Source organism: Aquarana catesbeiana, linkage group LG13 (genome assembly GCF_042186555.1).
Source record: "Aquarana catesbeiana isolate 2022-GZ linkage group LG13, ASM4218655v1, whole genome shotgun sequence".
NCBI lineage: Eukaryota > Metazoa > Chordata > Amphibia > Anura > Ranidae > Aquarana > Aquarana catesbeiana.
In genome coordinates, this window is record NC_133336.1 from 134,772,079 (window position 1) to 134,795,949 (window position 23,871).

The 23,871-nt window shown below is 41.2% G+C and overlaps 1 protein-coding gene across 5 annotated transcripts in view; it reads right to left on the reverse strand.

Moving 5' to 3' along the window:
- The window catches only part of LRRC71 (leucine rich repeat containing 71), a 196,710-nt gene that overhangs the window by 149,689 nt on the left and 23,150 nt on the right, over positions 1 to 23,871 (reverse strand). For 4 of the 5 annotated variants that reach the window (XM_073610235.1, XM_073610236.1, XM_073610233.1 and 1 more), the window contains 3 exons: positions 13,886 to 14,023; positions 12,158 to 12,233; positions 11,064 to 11,138 (listed from right to left, as the gene is read on the reverse strand). In XM_073610235.1, the coding sequence (XP_073466336.1) occupies positions 11,064 to 11,138; positions 12,158 to 12,233; positions 13,886 to 14,023 (289 nt within the window). The remainder of the gene's footprint in view (positions 1 to 11,063; positions 11,139 to 12,157; positions 12,234 to 13,885; positions 14,024 to 23,871) is intronic. The other variant, XM_073610234.1, reaches the window with a different exon arrangement.

Consider the following 23,871-nt stretch of genomic DNA (forward strand, 5'->3'; position numbering starts at 1 on the left):
AGTGGTTGCCATGGCTACAGCATGAGTTTATAACAAATAAACCTGCGCTAACAATTTACTAAAAATCATTAAAGGGGTTGTAAAGTTGTTTTTTTTTTTTTTTTAAAATAACAAACATGTTATACTTACCTTCACTGTGCAGCTCGTTCTGCACAGAGTGGCCCCGAACCTGGTCTTCTGGGGTCCCTCGGCGGCTGTTTCAGCTCCTCCCCGCAAGCATTTACCACCTTCATGCGAGCTCCCTCGCACGGTGGTGAGTGCTTGCGGGCGCGCTCCCGTGATACAGCCGGCGGCTATAGCCGCTCGCTGTATCACTCGGCCCCGCCCCCGGCGCGCCGCGTCATCGGATGTGATTGACAGCAGCGCGAGCTAATGGCTGCGCTGCTTTCAATCCATCCACTGCAGCCAATCAGCGACCAGGCTGAGCTGCAATGAAGCTGACGAGGACGAGGAGCGAAGATTCGAGGCGTCAGGTAAGTAAAACGGGGGGGCTGGGGGCGGCGGTACTGTCAAAAGTTTTTTCACCTTAATGCATAGAATGCATTAAGGTGAAAAAATTTTTACCTTTACAACCCCTTTAATTAACTGTACCAAAACCAAATCATAAATAATCTATACAAATAATAGTGAATGTGAGAAATGTGTAAAAAATATTGATAATGTATACCATACACAATTAACCGCGCACTGGGTGAAATCGTGCATGAAATGCACTAATAAGGAAAAAATATGCAAAGTGAAAGAGGACAAATCGCAAATATATGTGATGAACAAGCGCGACTATGAAGTGATATAGTGTCATTAAACTAATGCAAAAATTATATAAAATAAAAGCACTCTCATAAATGGTGAATGACAATGAAGTAAGCCTCTAAACAATCATAGACGCCAAGTGAAAAAATGAAAGTCAATTGCATCCAAATTTACAAATGATGGAATATCCATAGCTTTAAGAAGCTCCTTCACAGAAGGGACAGATGGCAGACTTCCAGCATATTCATCCGCAGGATGATATATGGCTACCGATATGCTGATGTTAAAGATGGTTGGGACCATAGAACTCGCGTTCCACCAAAAAAGAAGGGAAAAATATATAGCATAAAACCTTAGGATAGCATAAGGTCACCTGCGCATATATGCGCTACTCACAAGACCGGCATGCAGAGCAGGCATTCAGATAGTTGGTCGGTTCGCCGCTGATCGGCGTGCGTTCCACCAAAACAGGAAGTGATGTCACTGATACTGGTTAGCAGACGTAGGCAGGATGTTACGTCGACGCGTTTCGCCCCTCCCCCAGGGCGTTATCAAAGACTGGGGGAGGGGCGAAACGCGTCGACGTAACATCCTGCCTACGTCTGCTAACCAGTATCAGTGACATCACTTCCTGTTTTGGTGGAACGCACGCCGATCAGCGGCGAACCGACCAACTATCTGAATGCCTGCTCTGCATGCCGGTCTTGTGAGTAGCGCATATATGCGCAGGTGACCTTATGCTATCCTAAGGTTTTATGCTATATATCGTTGGTTTATCAAAACCACGATTCCATGTGTAAAAAACACAGTGTGTAAAAAGTAAAAAATATATATATATTGATATCTCTAATCACGTTTACTTTTTCAACTCCCTCCAGTGGTCACAATTGGTATAACATCTCACAGAGGGAATATATGGCAAAGCGTTGTCTCTAATGGTTTTGATAATTGACCAGTGCCCCATGATATCACAAAAATGGGGTATCCACATGCTCTGCTCATAAATGTATGGAAAACAGAGTAAACAAGATGACATGATATATATATATATATATATATATATATATATATATATATATATATATATATATAAAATATACATATATAAAATTAAAATAAGATATGATATAAGAAATAGGGAAATAATATTAAAATGTAAAATTAAAATCTAAAAATTCCATGATAGAATATTCATATGAATTACATGTCTAATAAAAGTAGGTTTTAACAGGATTGAAGTATATGAAGGAAGCAGAATGATGACAAACTCATGCTGTAGCCATGGCAACCACTCTGCTGTTGTGCTATAAATCTGAGTCCGTCAGAGCTTGTATTATCCTTGAAAAAGTCACGTGACTGTGATGTAACGCGTGGGAGGAGCCAAGGACGCTCTGTGCAGATCAGCAGTATCACACAGTGTACTGCACTGAATCTGCTCCTGTCTAAGGCGGCTGACTGCTATAGTAAAACCTTCATATGCCTTATCATTATAAGGCATACGTGAGTGGATTGAAGTTTGCCTGTGTACCTTGGTATCCTAACTATTGCACAATGATTGTTTTTTTTCTCTTATCTGCCTGTTTATGATTCTCACATTGGTTGTGAATAGAAGCAAAAAGCACATTGTTACTATGAAGGTCAATGAGCACCTTGATTAAGCAAGTGTTTTTAAACAGCTTTGCTAGTGATCAAAAGCTCTATACCAATCAGGATTCTACACCTGTATAATTGAACCTTCTGAATACATCCCTATATATTTATTTTTATGTGGATTTTTTATGTGAATTTTTTTACACATTTGGTGTCACTAATTTTTTATAATTTTACACTATTTTGATTGCTGGATTTTTTAGGAATTTTTACTCACCGCTGGATTTATTTGACTATTTATATTTATATTTATTCTTATATATTCATTTTCATGCACATTGTGAAGCGCTTCAAATATCATTATTTATTCTTTTTAAGTGACTCTGAAAACACTCTTTTGATAGCAGCCTCACTTGGTTTTATGTGTAATTATCAGCTATTTAGCATCACAGCGCTTTGTGTTTTATATATATATTTTTTCCACTTATTTTTCAGTTTTTTCACATATAGCTGCAGTGATGGATATTTTTGATTTTATTGAAAAACGCACAATTAATTTGGAAAATGTTTTTTCCACTGCACCTAGCACCGATAAGGGTGATCTAGACACCAATTTTAGGAAATTCGGCCACCTAATGGAAAAAAAGGTGAGCCTATGGTGGGACATAGTTGCTCATGAACAATACATTAAAGATAAAATTGTCCCGAGAAGATTGAGATGGGATGTACCTATCTGTGATGGTTTGACAGATCAAGACGCAACTAATGAGTGGTATAAATTTTTTAACGATAAAGGTCTGGGTCTAGTACATTTTGCCTTAAAAAGGAAACAAAGGAAATTAAACATGATTAACCAGCAAATTGCTGAATGCAAAACCACACTGGACCCTTTTAAAGAGACAGCACCTTTTTCATCACTAACTCAACAACTGAATAAAGTGTTAGAACAGAAAGATGTTGAATTGAAACAAAGGAAAAAGAGAAAATACCTCAGAGATACCAATGATTATCAGTTAGAACAGGTTTTCAATTGGCAAATCAATGCCAAACAAGGTAAAACTGGGTCTATAGCCTCATCACCAGATAGAGAGGTGAGGATAGTTAGCCCCAGGAGAAATACATATTATAGGACTCCAGAAAGGAGATCCAGGACACCAGAAACCCCAAGATATAACCAACAGAAACAATGGGAACAAAGTAACACACATGACAATGGATCAAGAACACCAAAACCTTGGTGGAGGAACAAAACAAAAAATAAATCACCAAGAAGACCTTACTGGAAAAATAATGCCAATAAAAGACCAAACAAACCCCACTATCCACCCTACAATCAATCAAGATCGCACCAATCAGGTAATGAATCGCAATATGATCAGGTGGAAAATGGCAGGTACCCCAGGTATGGGGAACAAGGATACTATCAACATTCAACTAGAACTGAACCAAGAGAAAATCAATATAATTCCAGAAATGACCCCAGAAACTCCTACCAACAACCTTATAGGGATCAGCCAAGGGATTATCGGTATGATCAGGATAGGAGAGATCATAGGGACCAACAACAGAGCAATGGTGAATCTCGAGACCACCAGTCCAATGGTAATAGGAATGGGACCAGAGAATACGACCAATACAGATATCCTGATAGGAGGAGCCCATTGCCTACCACCAATAGATACGAGCCTCTTAGAAATTACATAGAGGAAGAACAGTCAAGATCTTTTTTAGATTTCCGCAGAAACGAAGATCCCCCACCCCTACAGGAATATACAAACAGAGAAAGAAGTCCAAACACCATAAAAGGGGATGCAGAGCAGGATGGCAAACCCAAAAGAAAAAGAGAGTACTAGGGGAAGGCATCTACAACCTCAGCGGCAAAGAGCCCACACGAGCGGAATTAATCACACTGGACAAAGGCCTTAAATATGCACCAAAAAAGAATCTGGACAAATTCCAGATGTATATTGACATACAAAAATACACCAGGAAATTGAATATCAAGAAATACTTATTATCCAGACCACCATCTACATTGAACAAAGGAGTGGAACTTGGCAGAGGAGTACAGCATAGTGATTTAAGAAATAAGTCACTATTCAATCCACCCTCTACAAATAATGAACATATTGAGGTGTTTAAAAAAATGGTGATCAAAGACCTGGAACAACTCAAGTTCAGTAGAATCTCGGAATCCCAGCATATACAACAAGGTATAAAACAATTGGAAGCAAATAAAGATATTATAATTAGACCGGCCGACAAAGGGGGCGCCATTGTAGTACTAACTAAGGAATACTACCACCAGGAACTGATGGGACAACTTAACGATAATAACACATATCTGAAACTCAGTAGCAATCCTACTAGAGAATACAAACGAGATCTGTCCTCTTTGATTCAAAAAGGAATCAACAAAAATATTCTATCCAAAAAAGAATCTAGATATTTAGTACCGGATACATGTAGAGTTCCAATCATTTACACCATCCCGAAGATCCATAAGAATGCTGAGGCACCACCAGAAAGACCCATCATTAATGGGATTCAATCGATCAATGCAAGACTAGGGGAATATGTGGACAAATTCTTGCAACCCCTAGTACCTAACACCAAAGCCTATCTGCGTGATACCAAACATTTATTACAAATATTAAAATCTCTGACCCTGGACCCTAATGGAAGATATCTGTTAGCAACTGCTGATGTTGCTTCACTGTACACAATAATTGAACATAGCGATGCAATAGAAGCATCTAAATGGGCTATGGATTCATTCAGCCATCTCATTTCTAAACAGAAAAGATTTCTTCTTAGAAGCCTGGCCTTTGGTATTCAACATAACTACTTCTGGTATAATGACAATTATTTTCGACAACTAACGGGTATTGGGATGGGAGCTAAATATGCCCCAAGTGTAGCCAACATATTCATGGCAAAATGGGAGGAGGATGCCATCTTTTTAAATACTCCGAAGGAACTGGTTCTATATAAAAGATTCATAGACGATTGTATTATTATTTGGAAGGGTGATGAACTGAGTTTAAGATCCTTTTTCCAACGTTTGAATATGAACCAAAAAAATATTAAACTTGAACATCAAATTAGTGAGACTAAAATCCAGTTCCTTGATCTTGAAATAAAACTAACAGCCAATATCATCAGCACTTAAACTTTCTTCAAACCGGTGGAAAGGAACAGCTATATACCAGTAACGAGTTGCCACTATGAGCCATGGTTAATCAACATTCCGAAGGGCCAGTTTATTCGCTTACGGAGAAATTGTTCAGAAAATAATGACTATCTTAAACAAGCTCAGTGGATAGGTAAGAGGTTTGAAGAAAAAGGGTACAATAAATGTTTTATAGAAGAAAAAATAACAGAAGTCAATCAAACCTCAAGGGAAGCGCTAATCCAAGATAAAATCAAGGTAAATGACAAAACAGATGACATACCTCTGATAATGGACTTCAGTATACAACACAGGAGGATGGAGAGGATTATAAAAAGACATTGGTCTATTTTAAAAACTGACACTACTTTGGGAAATATACTCCCAGAAAAACCGAGATTCATTTATAGACGAGCTCCAACTCTAAGGGACATCATAGCTAAAAATGTACCCAACCCACCCAAGAGAATAACTGATTTAACCTTTTTTCAGGGTAAAGGATTCTATCCCTGTAAAAGGTGTTATGCCTGCATAAATACTAATCAAAATGGATACAAATGTCAGAAATTTTCTTCAACAAATACTGGACAAGAATTTGAAATAAAGGATTTTATATCTTGCAGGACTGAGGGGGTGGTATATGCTTTACAGTGCTCCTGCTCCCTCCAATACATTGGCAGAACGAAGCGACCAATGTGGAAGAGAATAAGAGAGCATATCCAGAACATTAGAAAAGGCTATCCAAAACACAGTGTTTCAAAACATTTTGATAGGTATCATAACAGAGACCCTAGGGGTCTCCAATTCTGGGCTATTCAAAAGTATAAGGCTCATTGGAGGGGTTCCCATAAAGTGAGGGAACTCAGCAAGAAAGAATCCAAATGGATATTCCAGATGGGTACATTAGAACCCCATGGTTTGAACATTGAATTCGACCTGAATTGTTTTATTTCTGATTTTTAGAGATTTTTCAGATTTATATATATATTTTTATGGTATATATTTTAATTTTATTTTTTATATTTTATTTTTTATTTTTTATTTTTTGGTCCAATATTCTCATTATTTGTCCAATACCAGTTTTTTCTGAGTGGCAATATTTGGTTCCGTTCTAGCATATAAATAATGGTCATCATCCATTTTTGCAATATTCTATCATGGAATTTTTAGATTTTAATTTTACATTTTAATATTATTTCCCTATTTCTTATATCATATCTTATTTTAATTTTATATATGTATATTTTATATATATATATATATATATATATATATATATATATATCATGTCATCTTGTTTACTCTGTTTTCCATACATTTATGAACAGAGCATGTGGATACCCCATTTTTGTGATATCATGGGGCACTGGTCAATTATCAAAACCATTAGAGACAACGCTTTGCCATATATTCCCTCTGTGAGATGTTATACCAATTGTGACCACTGGAGGGAGTTGAAAAAGTAAACGTGATTAGAGATATCAATATATATATTTTTTACATTTTACGCACTGTGTTTTTTACACATGGAATCGTGGTTTTGATAAACCAACGATATTCATATGAATTATATGTCTAATAAAAGTAGTTTTTAACAGGATTGAAGTATATGCAGGAAGCAGAATGATGACAAACTCATGCTGTAGCCATGGCAACCACTCTGCTGTTGTGCTATAAAGCTGAGTCCGTCAGAGCTTGTATTATCCTTGAAAAAGTTACGTGACTGTGATGTAACGCGTGGGAGGAGCCAAGGACGCTCTGTGCAGATCAGCAGTATCACACAGTGTACTGCACTGAATCTGCTCCTGTCTAAGGCGGCTGACTGCTATAGTAAAACCTGCATATGCCTTATCATTATAAGGCACACGTGAGTGGATTGAAGTTTGCCTGTGTACCTTGGTATCCTAACTATTGCACAATGATTGTTTTTTTTCTCTTATCTGCCTGTTTATGATTCTCACATTGGTTGTGAATAGAAGCAAAAAGCACATTGTTACTATGAAGGTCAATGAGCACCTTGATTAAGCAAGTGTTTTTAAACAGCTTTGCTAGTGATCAAAAGCTCTATACCAATCAGGATTCTACACCTGTATAATTGAACCTTCTGAATACATCCCTATATATTTATTTTTATGTGGATTTTTTATGTGAATTTTTTTACACATTTGGTGTCACTAATTTTTTATAATTTTACACTATTTTGATTGCTGGATTTTTTAGGAATTTTTACTCACCGCTGGATTTATTTGACTATTTATATTTATATTTATTCTTATATATTCATTTTCATGCACATTGTGAAGCGCTTCAAATATCATTATTTATTCTTTTTAAGTGACTCTGAAAACACTCTCTTTTGATAGCAGCCTCACTTGGTTTTATGTGTAATTATCAGCTATTTAGCATCACAGCGCTTTGTGTTTTATATATATTTTTTACAGTTTTGCATACCTTCCATGTTCACCATTTTGCAAAAAAAAGTTGCAATTTAAAATGAACAAATATTTGTTATTTATTAACTCAATACAGGTTAAGCTTTTATATTTAGTAGGAATTCTGTAAAATTTGCTGCGTTTGTATCTGCTAATAATGACTTTAGTGTTTTTTTTTTTTTAGCGAAAATATTGTTTTGATAAACATTTGCGCAAGTATCACTGGAGCTTAAAAATCAGTACCACCTTCTTTTTATTTTTTTTATTCTATTGGTCGTGTGCTTTTAGAAAATGTATGGTTTGGGTGGTCTTTCACAAATTCTTAAAGCTGTAAGGGAAAAATATAAAAGCAACAGCAAAATTGCAAAAATCATCTGGCCACATGAGCTTAACCCTTTCGCTGCCAGGTCCATACGGCATACAGGCCTACAGCATTGCTTGCATCTGGCATGTCCCTACATTCTTCTTCTGTTATAAGCTTATGGTCACTTCAGTGACCATAAACTTATATCATAAATGTTCAGTAGACTCTGCTGAACAAAACAATAGCTCAGATTAGCGGCTAATAAGCGGCTAATCAGAGTTATTCAGCTAAAGTGACTTATTTATTAACTCAACACAGGTTAAGCTTTTATATTTAGTAAGAATTTAGCAGGAATTTTGTAAAATATGCTGTGTTTATATCTGCTAACAATGATTTTAGTGTATTTTTAGCAAAAATATAGTTTCTATAAACATTTGCGCAAATATCGCAGGGCCTTAAAAATCAGTAGCACCTTTTTTTATTCTACAGGTCATGTGCTTTCAGAAAATATATGGTTTGGGGGTGTCTTTTACAAATTCTGAAAGTTGTAAGAGAAAATGGAAAACCTCCAGATTTTTAGAGAAATTTGTATATTTACATTTTTGCGTGTTTGTTTTTCACCATTTCGCAAAAAGGTATAATTTAAAATTTACAAATATTTGTTATTTCTTAACCCAATACAGGTTAAGCTTTTTTTATTGATTAGGAGGTTTGTAAAATTTGCTGTGTTTTTATCTGCTAATAATGAATTTAGTGCATTTTCAGCAAAAATATTGCTTTGATAAACATTTGCGCAGATATCACGGGGCCTTAAAGGGGTTGTAAAGGTTCATGTTTTTTCACCTTAATGCATCCTATGCATTAAGGTGAAAAAACATCAGACAATACCGCCCCCCCACGTTTTACTTACCTGAGCCCCTAAACCTGCTGCGCTCGTCCTCTTCGCCGCTCAGCCTGGCCGTTGATTGGCTAGAGTGGATGGATTGAAAGCAGCACAGCCATTGGCTCGCGCTGCTGTCAATCACATCGAATGACGCAGTGAGCGGCTATAAGCGCCGGCTGTATCACGGGAGCGCACCCGCAAGAACTAAACACCATGCGAGAGAGCTCGCATGAAGGTGGTTAGTTCCTGCGGGGAGGAGCTGAGACAGCCGCGAGGGACCCCAGAAGACCAGGTTCGGGGTCACTCTGTGCAAAACGAGCTGCACAGTGGCGGTAAGTATAACATGTTTGTTATTTTAAAAAAAAAAAAAATGTTCCTTTACAACCCCTTTAACCTCCTTAACGGTATTCCCAAGTGTGGCTCTGGGTGGATTTTCAGCACCAAAAGCGGTAACCCCGAGCCACACTGGGGATTGCACCGCAGGATCCAGGTACAGCTCACTTACCTTGTCCCCAGGATCCTGCAATGTCCTCCCCGCTCTGTGTGCGAGCTGTCCTCCGCTCGATTCATCACAAAGCCGAGCTCCGTTCCCTGTGAGCGTTGCGACACATGGGGACGCAGAACGGCACCAAATTCAAAAAGTAAAAAACACAATACATATACAGTACACTGTAATCTTACAGATTACATTACTGCATCAATTTATTTCACATCCCTTTTGTTCCTAGTGGTTTGTCCAATGCCCTGCATGCAGTTTTATATTATAAATACTGTTCTTTCTGCCTGGAAACTGGAGATTGTCCACAGCAACCAAAACCGTCCCTTTACTTCAAAAGTGGTTTTAGACCAGCTAGAAAACAGCGATAATAAATTAGAATCACTTGCAGAATTGAGCGATAGTGATTTGTGGTGAAATCCGTCATCAAACACTGAAAGTAATGACAGTGACAATTCTGCAACTGAGCAAATTTCAGTTTTTTTGATTTGATTACATTATTGAATAATTTTTATATTATTATTTGTTATAATTATTTATAGTTATTTATTATATTATAATTTACGATTTTGTGTTTCAAACTTTATCATACCCGGGATGTCTACTAGACTCTTGTTTGGACAGATTTAAGTGAGTTATTCCTAAGAATTACAGGCCAACAATATAAAATGCCAAATTTCCATGCAAAATAATTGTACCGCTTTCAGCATCAGAAATCTGACATAATCATACCGCCAGGGAGGTTACAAATCAGTAGCACCTTTTTTTATTTCCACTGGTCATGTGCTTTCAGAAAATATTTTCTTTGGAGGGGTCTTTCCCAAACTTTGAAAGCTGTAAGGGAAAAATAAAAAGGCAATGGAAAAATTGCAAAAATGGTCTGGCCACCTGAGTTTAAAAGTGGAGCACAGGGCCTGGCAGCAAAAGGGTTAAAAGTGGAGTGCAGGGCCTGGCAGCGAAAGGATTAAAGCTAGTGGATCATAAAAATAGCCATTCATCTAGCATGTACATGACAAATTAAGTCCTGTCCCAGTTCACCCACAGCCCACCTAGAAATGTTATCCACCCACTTCTATGACTGCTCCACCCACTCAGCAGATAAATGTCCATGGCAAATTAAGTCCTGTCCCAGTTCACCCAAAGCGCACCTAGAAATGTCATCTGTCCACTTCTTTGACTGCGCCACCCCCTCAGCAGATAAATGTTGGCAATTACAGTATACAAATATACAGTACTTCATAACTGATTTATTAGTGTTTGAAGGAAGAATTTTATATATATATATATATATATATATATTTATATTATGCAGCATGTATAAACAAGAGAAAGATTTTGGTTGACGTCTATGCACAAACATACACTTTAATAAATGAGGTCCTATGCTTTTGACTGATGAGTATCAAATCAGATTACACTTGGTTGCCACTTACCTGATGCTTGGGCAGCACTGCAGAATGGTGAGGAAAGAAGAGAAGGTGACATCTGTGAGGCCAACGTTCCACAGCCTGAAAGAATACAAATCAAGATTAATGTTGATTAAAGAGTAATTTTGTCTAAATATGATACGAGGGGTCTTCAAACAGTTTCCACACTTATATTTTTGTTAGAAACGGTGAGGGCGGGAGGAGCAGTAATTGGTCATGTCTGAGAGTGTTATGTGACTAGTCTGGCAAGCCAGCTGACCTTGCAGTTTAGTATAAGAGTTGTCATGCTGTGGTGAAGATGGCTGCAAAAGTTATAAAAAAAAGTGCAGAAACATTTTGAAGTACCCTCGTATATTTCAGTTATCTATGCTCCAATGAGTGATCTCCTCTAGCTTCTTGGAACTCTTGGGGTTTTGGGAACAGGCTATAATATCTCCCTCTGAAGTTCTAGACTCTTGTCTCTTTCTACCATGGATCATTACTCCTCTTGCTGTATTCTTCATTAATGGAAGGGCAATTTCCACATTGACAGAGGACCTTGGAGCCTGGTTATAGGAGTACCTTGGAACTCAGTTGCAGTATAAATTAATAAAATTGCAGACTATTATCTATTCACTCCAGTTGTGTCTACATTTCCTTCTACTTTTATTTCTGTTTTTTTTTTTTTAACCTGGTGATTCTGCCAGTTGCCCTACATCCAGTGCTAGGGTAATAATGTTCTCCGAGTAACTCCCTAAGCAGCGGGAGCAGCATTGTCACCCTAGGATCCTTTTTTCTTGTGGACTTCAGAGAGACTAAAGCATAATGGGATGTTGCTATCACCCAAAAGGTGACAACTGTCGCATATGGCATGAGCACAAAGCCAGAATCGACCAAGGGAAACTTTCTAGACTTCTAAAGCTAAAAGGATAAGAACTGAGAAACTGAAAAAAACTATTAAACACAAGTTAGGGACAGTCTTTAACAGGATAGGGGACACTTAGGTTGGACTTTCATATTGATTCACTAGATATATTTGGTTGGTGATCTGAATGCTGGTTTTTATCTATAAACTAAAATATTACTTTTAGAGATTTGACACAGAATACATTTCACCTCACCTGATTTTGTGGAGACTGGTGAGCATGGGTATACATTTTGAGAATATGCCCATCATTTTATCATCAATTTTCCAACCTGTGGTTAAAGGGACAAAATTAAATTGATTTTCAAAATATAGCACAACCAGAAAGTCTCTGCACTATAAGCCAAATTTATTTTTTTAATTTTTTGAGTGCAAGCCACCAACGAAAATCTTTATAAGGCAGATATGTACATTATTATTATTATACAGGATTTATATAGCGTCGACAGTTTACGCAGCGCTTTACAACATAAACGTAAACCAAGCAAAAAAGGAAAGAGGGGGTTAAAAAAAGAAAAAAGGCACTGTAAATAAAAAAAAAAGTATGGGTACTGTAAAAAAAAAAGCAACACACACAAAAAAAAGACACAAAGGTCACCCCAAATTTTGTCAAACTTTACTGGGACAACTTCTTGTTTCTTATGTGATTGTGTATGGAGAGAACACTTTATTCACCTATTGTTTCCAAGCATTGTTAAAGACTTGCATATTTTTTTTAAAAAAAGCAACCCGTGTTTTTGAACAAATTGCATCTTTTTTCGGTGTTCAGTACTGGTACAATTACTGTACAGTTTCCCAAGCTTTATACTTTAATGCAAGTTTCCTTTTTTTTTTTCTTCTTAACATCCTCACATTGTCCACTGGACGCTTATCTGTTAAGCATGTCCCAATGGTGAGCTTTGTAATTTATAATTACCTGCTATGCCCAGCTGCTGTAAGCAAAAGCAAATTGGTCTGGTGCTGCCATTGCTGGACTGCTATTGCTGAAAACCTACAGAAAATACTAGTTGTCTGGTTGTGTCTGGCTTTGTGTCATGAAATGTCAGAATTTCTTCTCTCCATACTTGATCTATGTTAATAACACAAAAAGCAATGAAGCCATTGGATCAGCATGGCAGGCAGAAAACTGGTATTTGGTGGGGTCATAAGTGGCATCCCACATATTTTGTTGATGACAGGCTTCATTATCATGTCCTCAGGCTGTCTTTTTTAAATCTTTCATACCTTCATTTATAGTGTTTTTCATAAATTATGCCCCTGTTGAAGGCCTCTCGGTCGAAACGCGTAAGGGCGGTTGTTACTCTCTACATTGCCTCTTTGTTTTTACCTTTTGTGATCACTTTTTTTATGTATGGTGGTTTTAGCAATAAACAACCTTTTTTGACCAGCACCATGTGGAAGCATATTGTTTTTTCCCCACATACCTCCTGGATACGAGTGGACGTATACATCTTGAACCCATCCTGGCATCCAACTTCAAGATTCTGCCGTATGGTCCAGATTTGGGGTTGTTCCGGAAGACATCTACCACCCTTGAGGCCTTCCACACACTGGCCCGTTGTGGCACACTGCTCGATAGACTCTATGCTGATGGCACTAGAGTCCACCAGTTCTGGTAAGAGCACCCACATCTTGTTCAGTGTTTGATGATCCCACCTTGGATGTTTAGATTACGGATGGAGCTGTGTTCCTGATTCACTGCACCTTACCATTTTCCACGGGACTTGTTTTCTATTTATAGACATTTTTGATGTGTATCTACACACACTTTTCATAGACATTTTTTCACACCATTTTACTTTGGTGTTTTGAGTCATGTTTGATATTGTGCTTTATAGCGCTACAATTTGCTTATTATTTTTCATAAATGAACCTGCCAGCATGTGAAACGAAAAGGGTAAAATATGACTGATAGGAATGTAACCTCTGATAGAAATTTCCCGCACAGATCTCCCATCTTCATTGTCCACTTCTATTTGGATACTTGGCTTGAAGTACGAAAAGCGGTCTTTGATATGGACAATCGGGCTGTCTTTGTCTGAAATCCAGTCTGTGTCATCTGCTGGTAAATACCATTCTACATTAGTTTTACAGCTGCACTTTTTTTAAAATCAGAAATAAAGTTTATTGTGCCAACCAAGACAGAAAGCATTTTACATACTACCGTACATGAAATAACATTTGTTACTGTAACAGAAAAACATTGTACAATAGACAATTGGAACAGCAATGACACCAAAAATAAGAAGTACTTGGACACAACTTGGTTAGAACATAGAGGAGAATTATCTTAAACGGACGTACATACATCCGCTATTCCAGTACCAACAAAACTTATGGCCAACGGGCCATCTAATTAACAGTGTTGCCCATGTTGTGCCCAATCATATGTGTTCCTTTTCTCTTACCTCAGAGGATGAACGTGCCCACCACCTCCCTTAAAATAACACACAATCACGTCAGAGTCTACCTTCTATTGAACCCCAAGTACCTTCTAAACCTGTAGTAACCGTTGCATAATCAATCTTGGGGGGTGCCAATCCAGGTGTTTCCAGCCACGGTTACCAAATGGAATGAATTTTCCTAACTGCATTTCTATGTTGATAGGTTAAGTGCTCCCTTATGAGGATATAATTAACCTGATCTATCCATTGTTGTTTAGTAGGGACATGTATAGAAAGCCAGAATCTGGCCACTAGTTTATGAGCTAAATATAATAGTCTGATCACTGCAAGGTTAATTGGGGATGGGTATATTTCTTCATCCACGGCACCTAAGATACATATCTGGGGATCCAAAGGGACTCTGATCTGAAATACTGAGGAGATGACCTCAGTTATAGCACCCCAATACCGATGCAATTTTGGACAACGTCACATCAGGTGAATTAGTGACCCCTCTTCTCCACAGTGTTTGGGGCATAAGGAAGAATCCCTCCTTCCCCATCGCTGCAGTTGTATAGGTGTGCGATAGGCCCTGTGCAGTAAGAATAGATGGGACAGTCTGTGTGATTGTGATACAGAAGTAAGTGGCCCCGTCTGTAAACATATGTCCCATGTTTCGTCCTTTATTTCCCCTAAGTCCTCTGTCCACCGCCTCCTACTTGGTAGGGCTTCAGTGTTTTGTATGGATGACAACAGGCAAGAGTAAATGTGGGAAATCAGGCTTCTTTTCTCCCGACCGAGGAAAATATCCTCTATCAGGGGATGACTAGAAAGCAAGAGATTGGAAATCCGACCCTGGAGAGCGTGCCGTATCTGGAGGTATTTATAAAAGTGTTGCCTTGGAAGATTACATTCTGTTTGTATATCTAAAAATGTTTTTAACACATTATGTTTATATAGTTGGGATATATTACAGATTCCGGCTTGTCCCCAACCCCGAAAGCCATCCAATTTGAACACCTCCCCTAGATTAGGATTGTCCCATAAGGGGGTTTCCGCCAGAAATCCCACGATCTTTAAATTAGATTTGACTGAGGTCCATAAATTTTTAAGAAGAATGACGATGGGAGCTGTTTGTGGTAAGTAAGTTAGCCCTGCCTCTAGACCAGCCAGTACCGAAAAATTTGACGTTCCAGCCCGTAATAAACTTTCAATTGATCCTGAGTCATTCAACAACCCAAAACCACTCAGGTGTTGTAATTGAGAGGCATAAAAGTAGAGTCTCGGATTGGGAACTGCCGCCACTCCCCTATCCTTGCTATACTGCAGAGAGGAAAGGCTTATTCTAGCTACTCTTTTCCTCCATATCAGGGACCTAAACGGTGTGTCAATACGGTTAAACCATCTACGAGGTATCCACTGTGGCAAATTATGCATAATATACAACAGTTGGGGGCACCAAACCATTTTAATAAGATTTATTCTCCCAATTACTGATAACGGAAGTTTGCACCAAGTGTTACATATCATTTGCAATCTTTTGAAAAGGGGCAGGAGGTTCTCCTCTAGGTACAACCGTGGGTCAGCAGACACCTGTATTCCCAAATATTTAAATGTGGAGACTACCTTAAGGGATTCTGTAGCAGTCGGTAATGTGATTGTTAGATCATCAATTGGCATGAGAACAGACTTGCTCCAGTTAATAGTAAATCCCGACAAAGAGCCGAATTGTTGTATCAACTCCATAGCGTTTGTAAGAGAATTGTCTGTATGTCCCAAGTATAAAAAGGCGTCATCCGCGTAAAGGGAGACCTTCTCCATAACCGGTCCCCTGTTAAAGCCCACAATAGACAATGTTATCGCAATTGCAAACGGCTAAAGTGCTAGCGCAAATAGCAGGGGTGATAGTGGACACTCCTGCCTTGTGCCCCTGAAAAGAGTAGCAGCTTATACTTAATTTATTTTTGTTCCGGGAGTGAGCAAAGAAAGACCTATGTAAATTTTAAGCTAGCACAGGGCTGAGGACTCTTTCTCTGCCCTATGTGTGCTGTGCCATGCACCCAAGCTGTCATACAGGAAGAAGAAGGGCTTCTCTATGTCCAGAAATACTGGATACTTTCTTCACTCACAGTGGCTGAATGAAGCATTGGAAAAAAATTGAAAGGGGAACTTGTACAGATGGGGAGGATGGTTCCTAGAGGGGGTTCCTAGCTGCCGGCTCTCTCAGCTAATTGCTCCCACTCACACTCAGCGACGCAGTGATCACAAGGCAGTGATCGGCCCTGAACGCAGGCATTCTACATCCAGGGCCAATCACTCATATGTGATCGCTGCTTGAGTGATTACATGCAAATGGATGCGATTAGCTGCGAGCGCCGGCAGCCTCCCATTGCTTTCAATGGGGTTGTCTACTCGCAATGAATCACGCGAACACTCTCTGGGATTCTCACAGCTGATCCTAGACAGGGTGCATTCGCAAGAGTTGATTTGCCCCTGCAAGGCTATGTTCAGATTTATTTAGATAATGGTAATGTGCTACAAATGTGGAAAATAATCAAATAACTCAGTGCTTCTTTAAGAAACATCCTCAAATCTCACAAGCTGTTCATTCTTTGTAGATATTTACATAATAAGATTATGATGCTGAGACACTTCTACATCACAATGCAATGTGCATGCTTTTTGGAGGTGCTTCGGGATGCCATTTTGATGGGGCCCCCTGGAGACCCTCTACTGACATTGATCCAAACATAAAGTATGTCTAAATCAAGAACAGGTAGCAGGAGAGCTGTTCAGTACAATATTGGGGACTGGTGTTGTGGACACAGGTTATCAGGGAAAAGGGAGGACATCAGTACATGGAATTAACTTTTAGGGCTCATTCACACTGATCTGCAGCCCAAACCGCTGTTGCCCGCACAGCATTTGGGGCTGCCGAGCAGTGCAGTAGGGGGTGGTGTGATAAGCCTACCCAATGCCCACACAGTTCCCTTTTTTTTTTAAACAAACTTGTAACACAGTGTGTTGCGCTTCTGTGCAGTGACATGCGTGACAGAGCAGAGCGGTGCGATATTATACATGTTGCATAATATCACACCACTCTGGAATGTAGCGTAACACTGCATTCTGGTCTGAACATGACACATGGAAAACTATTGTGGAGAAAAGCAGGTAACTGCACGTAGTGTAAATAGGCCCTTAGCTTTAATTTTCCAGCTAACTTCTCCATTCTCAGTAGCTCCCCAGTCTTTTTTGCCATCACCAATATCAGGGCCTCCTAAACTCCCCGTTCTTCCACCTTCACAGCAAACAAGTGCTGAAAGAGGTGTGGTAATATTAAAAAACAAAACAAAAAAAAAAACCAAACAACAAAAATTGACAGTTACTTACCGATAACTGTTTTTCTAGGATATCTTCCAGGACGGCATAACCTGAGAGATGACTGGTCCACTTGACAGGAAACACAATCAACATACAAGGTTAAAAGGCCCCTCCCTTCCCCCTGCACCTCAGTTCTCCCAAAGTAATAGGTTATCCGGGTGACAGAGAGGAACTCTTCCCGTAGTACTTATATTAAAACATGGGTGGGAAGTAGGCCTGCCGTCCTGGAAGATATCCTAGAAAAACAGTTATCGGTAAGTAACTGTCAATTTTCTCTAGTCATCTTCCAGGACGGCATAACCTGAGAGGATGGACAAGGAGTTCAAGGCCTACCTCAGGGCGGGACCACCGCTTGTAGCACCTTCCTTCCAAATGTCAGATCCTGGGGCGACAGCAGTTCCACTCTATAGTGTTTCAAAAAGGTATCCTGCTTCGCCCAAGTGGCTGTGCGACAGACCTGTTCTATCGAGGCCCCAGCTCTCTCTGCCCAAGAGGCCGCCAAGGATCTTGTTGAGTGGGCCTTAAGGTTCCCTGGTACTGGGGAACCGGTCTGTTCATAGGCCAATGTTATTGTCTGCCTAATCCACCTAGCCACCGTAGATTTAGACGCCTGCCCTCCCTTTCTAGGGCCGCTAAATAAAACTAAAAGATGATTCAACTTTCTGTAGTCCTTTACTCTATCTAGATATGTCAATAAACATTTTCTGACATCTAATAAATTAAATTTCCTCTCCTTCTCATTTCTAGGATTATCACAGAAGGAGGGTAAAGTGATCTCCTGAGATCTATCAAACTTAGATGCGACCTTGGGAAGATATAGTGGGTCCTGTCTAAGAACCACTATATCCTCCAGAATCAACAGAAAAGGCTCCTTAACTGACAGGGCCTGTAGGTCGCTCACCCTTCTGGCCGTGGTTATGGCCAACAGAAACGCTAACTTAAGAGTCAAAAACTTAACTGAAATCTCTTGCGCTGGTTCGAAGGGCGCTTTCGTCAGCGCCTCCAAAACCAGAGATAAATTCCATGGAGGAAATACATTCATTCTGACAGGGGTTACCCTCTCTCTTGCCAGAAGAAATCTCTTAACCAGAGGTTCTAGTGCGAGCCTCTGATCCAAAAATACAGATAACGCTGCTATCTGTACTCTCAAGGTGTTCGGGGAAATCCCCTGATCCACCCCTGCTTGCAAAAATTCCAGTACCACTGGTACTGAAGGGTAAGACACCTCCTTATCACGGCACCACTGTGAGAAACAATTCCACACCTTGGAGTAGATCCTCCTGGTGACCAGCTTCCTGCTGCCCAAGAGGGTCTCAATTACCCTATCAGAGCACCCCTTACCACTAAGGATCTCCTCCTCAAGAACCATGCCGTCAGTTTGAGGAATCCCGGGTCGGGGTGGAGGACTGGCCCCTGTAGGAGAAGATCTCGTCTGATTGGAAGACGGAGCGGAGGAGAAATTGACCACTTTTTCAGAGTGGCAAACCAGGTCCTTTTTGGCCACCATGGGGCTATAAGGATCAGTCCGCAATATGAACGGGCCAATTTTTGTAAGACCCGTGGTATTAAGACTAGTGGGGGAAAAGCGTATGCTAGATGGAAGTCCCAGTCCTGAGACAGAGCGTCCACTCCCTGGGATCCCCCTTCTCTGTTGAGAGAGAAAAAACAATCCACTTTTTTGTTCCCTCTGTGGGCAAAAAGATCTATATCCGGAGTCCCAAACATCTGACTTATCTGGAGAAAGACCTCCTGATTTAACTCCCATTCCCCTTGAAGAATGGGTTGCCGGCTTAAGAAGTCTGCCACTACATTGGCGGTTCCTCTTATGTGAACCGCCGATATGGACTGAAGATTCTCTTCGGCCCAGTTTAAGATGTTCAGGACTAGACTCAGTAGTTTCCTGGATCTGGTGCCCCCCTGACGATTCAGGTAAGAGACCGTTGTCACATTGTCTGACAGGACTTGGATCTCTAAGCCCTGAATCCTGTCTCCAAAAGATACTAACGCCTAGCCCACCGCCAAGAGTTCTCTGTGGTTGGAGGATGCCTCTGCCTGAGAAGGCGTCCAGGCCCCCTGTGCCTGGATGTCCCCCAGGTGAGCGCCCCAACCCCAAGCGCTTGCATCGGTAGTGATTCTTGTGGGGTTCCACTGGTCCCAGGGTAGGCCCACCCTGAGCTTGTCCTGATCCAGCCACCAATCTAGGGAGGTCCTTACTCTTGTTGGAATAGACACCCTTGCATCCAATGACTCTCTCCTTTTGTCCCAGGAGGACAAAAGGAAGAACTGCAGCTCCCTGGAGTGGAGCTGAGCCCAAGGAACCGCTGGAATACACAAGGTCATTAGACCAAGGACCCTCATGATATGCCTGCGAGAGCACTCCCTGGTTTCTTTTAAACAGGCTACTGCTGTAACTACCTTTAATCGTTTTTCCTCTGGAAGAAACAGTTTCTGAACCTCTGTATCCACCAGAAATCCCAGGAACACTTTTATTTGGGACGGTGCCAGAGAAGATTTCTCTCTGTTCACTATCCAGCCCAAGGACTCCAGAGTGAAAATCACTCTGCCTACGTCTATCTCCACCTGCTCTAGGGATTGCCCGTATACCAAAAGGTCGTCTAGGTAGGGTATAAGGGACACCCCCTGTAGGTGTAAGTAAGCTACAACCTCCGCCGGGACCTTTGTGAAGATCCTTGGGCTTGCAGCTAATCCAAAGGGAAGAGCTCGGAACTGCCAATGCTGAATCCCTTCGCTCGTAAGGACTGCGAATCTCAGCAGGGATTGGTGTTCCCTGGTGATCGGGATATGAAGGTAAGCATCCCTTAGATCTATCGTGGCTAAGAACGCACCCCCTAAAAGATGCCTGCGCACCGTGTATATACTCTCCATCCGGAAGCTCTTTTGTTGCAAAAACCTGTTCAACTTCCTGAGATTTAATATCAGGCGAAATTTCCCTGACGGTTTTTGAACTACAAATACATGGGAGTAAAACCCTTGGTAAAGCTCTTCCGGTGGAATGGGGATGATCACCTCCTGGAACACCAATCCCTGCAAGCTGTCCAACAGCCCTGCGGCTTTTGAAGTTTCCTTGGGGAGACGGGTCAGAAAAAAGTTTTGAGGGGGAGGGGAGAGAATCTCCAAACGATATCCCTCTGTTACAATCTGCAAGATATAGGGGCTTTTGGAGATTCTCTTCCACTGAGGGACAAAGTGGGATAATCTCCCCCCTACCCTGATGCTGGCGTCACTTAGACTGCTTGGTGGCGTCTTTAGGTCCAGAAAAGAGCAGACTACCTTTTTGTGCGCTCTTTCCCTTTCCCCACCTCCTATTCGCATCCTTTTTTCCTTTGAATTGACCCTGGTTAACGGAGGGACGAAAAAACTTCCTGCCCCTTGCTCCTTTAGCTTTGATGGGGAACTTTTTTCCCTTTTCTGCTGACCTTGACAGCACCTGATCCAGGCCAGGTCCAAAGAGTTGTGAACCTTCAAAGGGCAAACCACATAGCCTTGATCTAGACATATGGTCCCCTTCCCATGATTTGACCCAGACTGCCCTTCTTGCGGAGTTAAGGAAGGCCGCAGATTTTGCTGTGTTCCTGACAGACTCCACAGCCGCATCTGCCAAATATGCCACAGCCTTACCTATTATTTCTAATGAGTCTGTGATTTCTTTGGAATCATTGCCTTTAGAAACATGGTTAGAAAGTCTGCCTAGCCATGCGTCCACGTTTCTTGGCACGCGTGCTGATGCCAAAGCAGGAGCCATGGCAGCCGCATTGGAATCCCATGCTCTGCGCAAAAGCGCCTCCGCCCTTCTGTCTATTTGGTCTTTTAGGTTTCCTGAATCCTCAAAAGACAGGTCAGATTTTTTAGAAACCTGCGACAGAGCTACGTCTAACTTAGGGGTTTTAAAGAATTTCTGCTCTTCTTCCTCCCCAAAAGCAAACCTTCTTTTCCAAGTTTTGGGTCTAAGAACCTTTCTTTCCGGGTCTTTCCACTCTCTCAAAATCACCTCCTTTAGGGCCTGATGAACTGGGAACACCCTGGACTGAGGCTTTCCCAAACCCCTGTACATCTTGTCCCGGGCCGACGCCTGAACCGGAGGTTCTGGGATATCCTCAGAAGCATAGATCGCCCTAAGTAACTGCCCCATGTCTTCCACGGGAAAGAGGTGGCTACTAGCTCTAGGACTGTCACTATCCTGGCTGTCAGCGTCTGTGTCTACACCTTCCTCTAATGAGTCCTCCTCTGACTCCTCTGGGTCCTCAAACTCCTCAACTCCCGAAGTAACAGAGGAAGGGGGTCCTTGCAAGGTTTTCTGACCCCTGTCTGAAAAACCTTCCTGAGAGGAAGTGCCTTCTCTAGAGGACAGGATTTCTCTACCCCCCGCCTTAGGTGCTATAGCAGTCTCAATAGACTGGAGGGTAGAAAGCATCTCCGACTGTACCGCAAGGAAGTCCCTCATAACCTGTGAGGTTTCCTTACTAGACAATTTTTGTATGCACCTATAGCAAAAAGGTTTCCCATGGTCCTGTGGGAGCTTATCATTACAATTCCCACATCTTTTTGACCTGGGAAGAGGGGGATGTTTGCCCTTCATCTTGTGAGCCCCTTGAGCAGAGCCGCCAGGATCTAGGGAGACAAAAAAGACAAAGTCCAAACTTTAACCAGTTTCCTAAGACTTTCTCTCTGTGCCTCTCTCTCACTCCCCCCCTATGGTGTAGGTAAGACCCCTCTTACTTCACCACAAAAACGGAAGAGGACTCACCACCACTGGCCTCTTCCTGGGCTAAGGTTGCAGCTGTTACCTTCTCTCCATCCATATCTGCTGCTTTGTGAGGTTTTCCGACCTCAAGAGAGGAGTATTGTGAGGCCTCCTGCTTTTCCCTGGAGCGCTGAGTGTCTTCTCCTATACACCGATGATCGGTGCCATTTTGTTGGAAAGCCGCTGTCTGAGGGAGGATTTTGGCCTCTAGTGTCCGAATCCGCCATTTTGGCATAGACCGGAAGTTACATCGCCCGGAACCGAAAACGCCGCCATCTTACTCCACCCTGGGATGCCTGCTCCATACACAGGAGCTTCAGCATTCCCTATGAAGTCCAGGACCTCCACCAGCCCTGCATAATTTCATACTCCTTACCCGTGGCAGAGGCTAGGAATTTTTTCCTTTTCTTAATATTCCCCTTGGCATGTTTACACGGGATGCATTTACCGCATGCATAGAAGCCACTCAAAAAGGAAAATAACCTATCCGAGGAGGGTACAGGGGGGTTCAGAACACTAGGGGCTAATCGGTCTCTTAATGATGGAGCCTTCTTGTAAATAAACTGAGGGCGATCAGGGAGCACTGGGCCTAAGACTTTATCCTGTTTCAAGATGGGCCAGTTCTTGAGTACTATTTTCTCAAATGTGCGATACTGCACATTATAATCAAGCACCATCTTGAAATTTTGATTATTTCCACCAGTCTCCCTGACAGTGTCAGAGACCAGGGTACCTCTGTCGAGACCTTTAACTCGAGTGATCTCCTCCTCAAGTTTGGAACGATCGTATCCTTTTTGTTCAAACCTGGTTGTTAGAATATGTGATTGTGTCATAAAATCCTCATCAGAGGTACAATTTCTACGCAGCCTGATGTACTGCCCCCTGGGGATATTGCACAGCCACGAATAGTGGTGGCAACTTCCCAGGGGGATGTACGAGTTGCGGTCAGTGGGTTTGAAATAATTAGTCATAGTGAAATTATTATCAGTCAGAGATGAGCCGTCTGCTTTCTGACCAAGATACCTATAGGATCCTCAGCAAAGATCCCATGTTAGTGTATAAAGATGAATTGCATGCAATTAGAGGATGGCAGGGATCAAAAAATTCTTACTAAGAAAGAAGCAATGTATTTGGATCCTTTATTTTGCAGAACCCCTGTGATTTACTTTTTGCCCAAAATTCATAAAGACATTACAAACCCCCCGGGTCGACCCATTGTTAATGGGATCGACTCAGTGTCAGCACGTCTAGGGCAATACATTGATGTCTTCTTGCAACCATTAGTGACTAAAACCCCTGCTTACCTTAAAGACACTAAGCATGTCATTCAGATCTTGGAAAGCCTAGAGTGCTCATCACCCACCCTTTTGGTTACAGCAGACG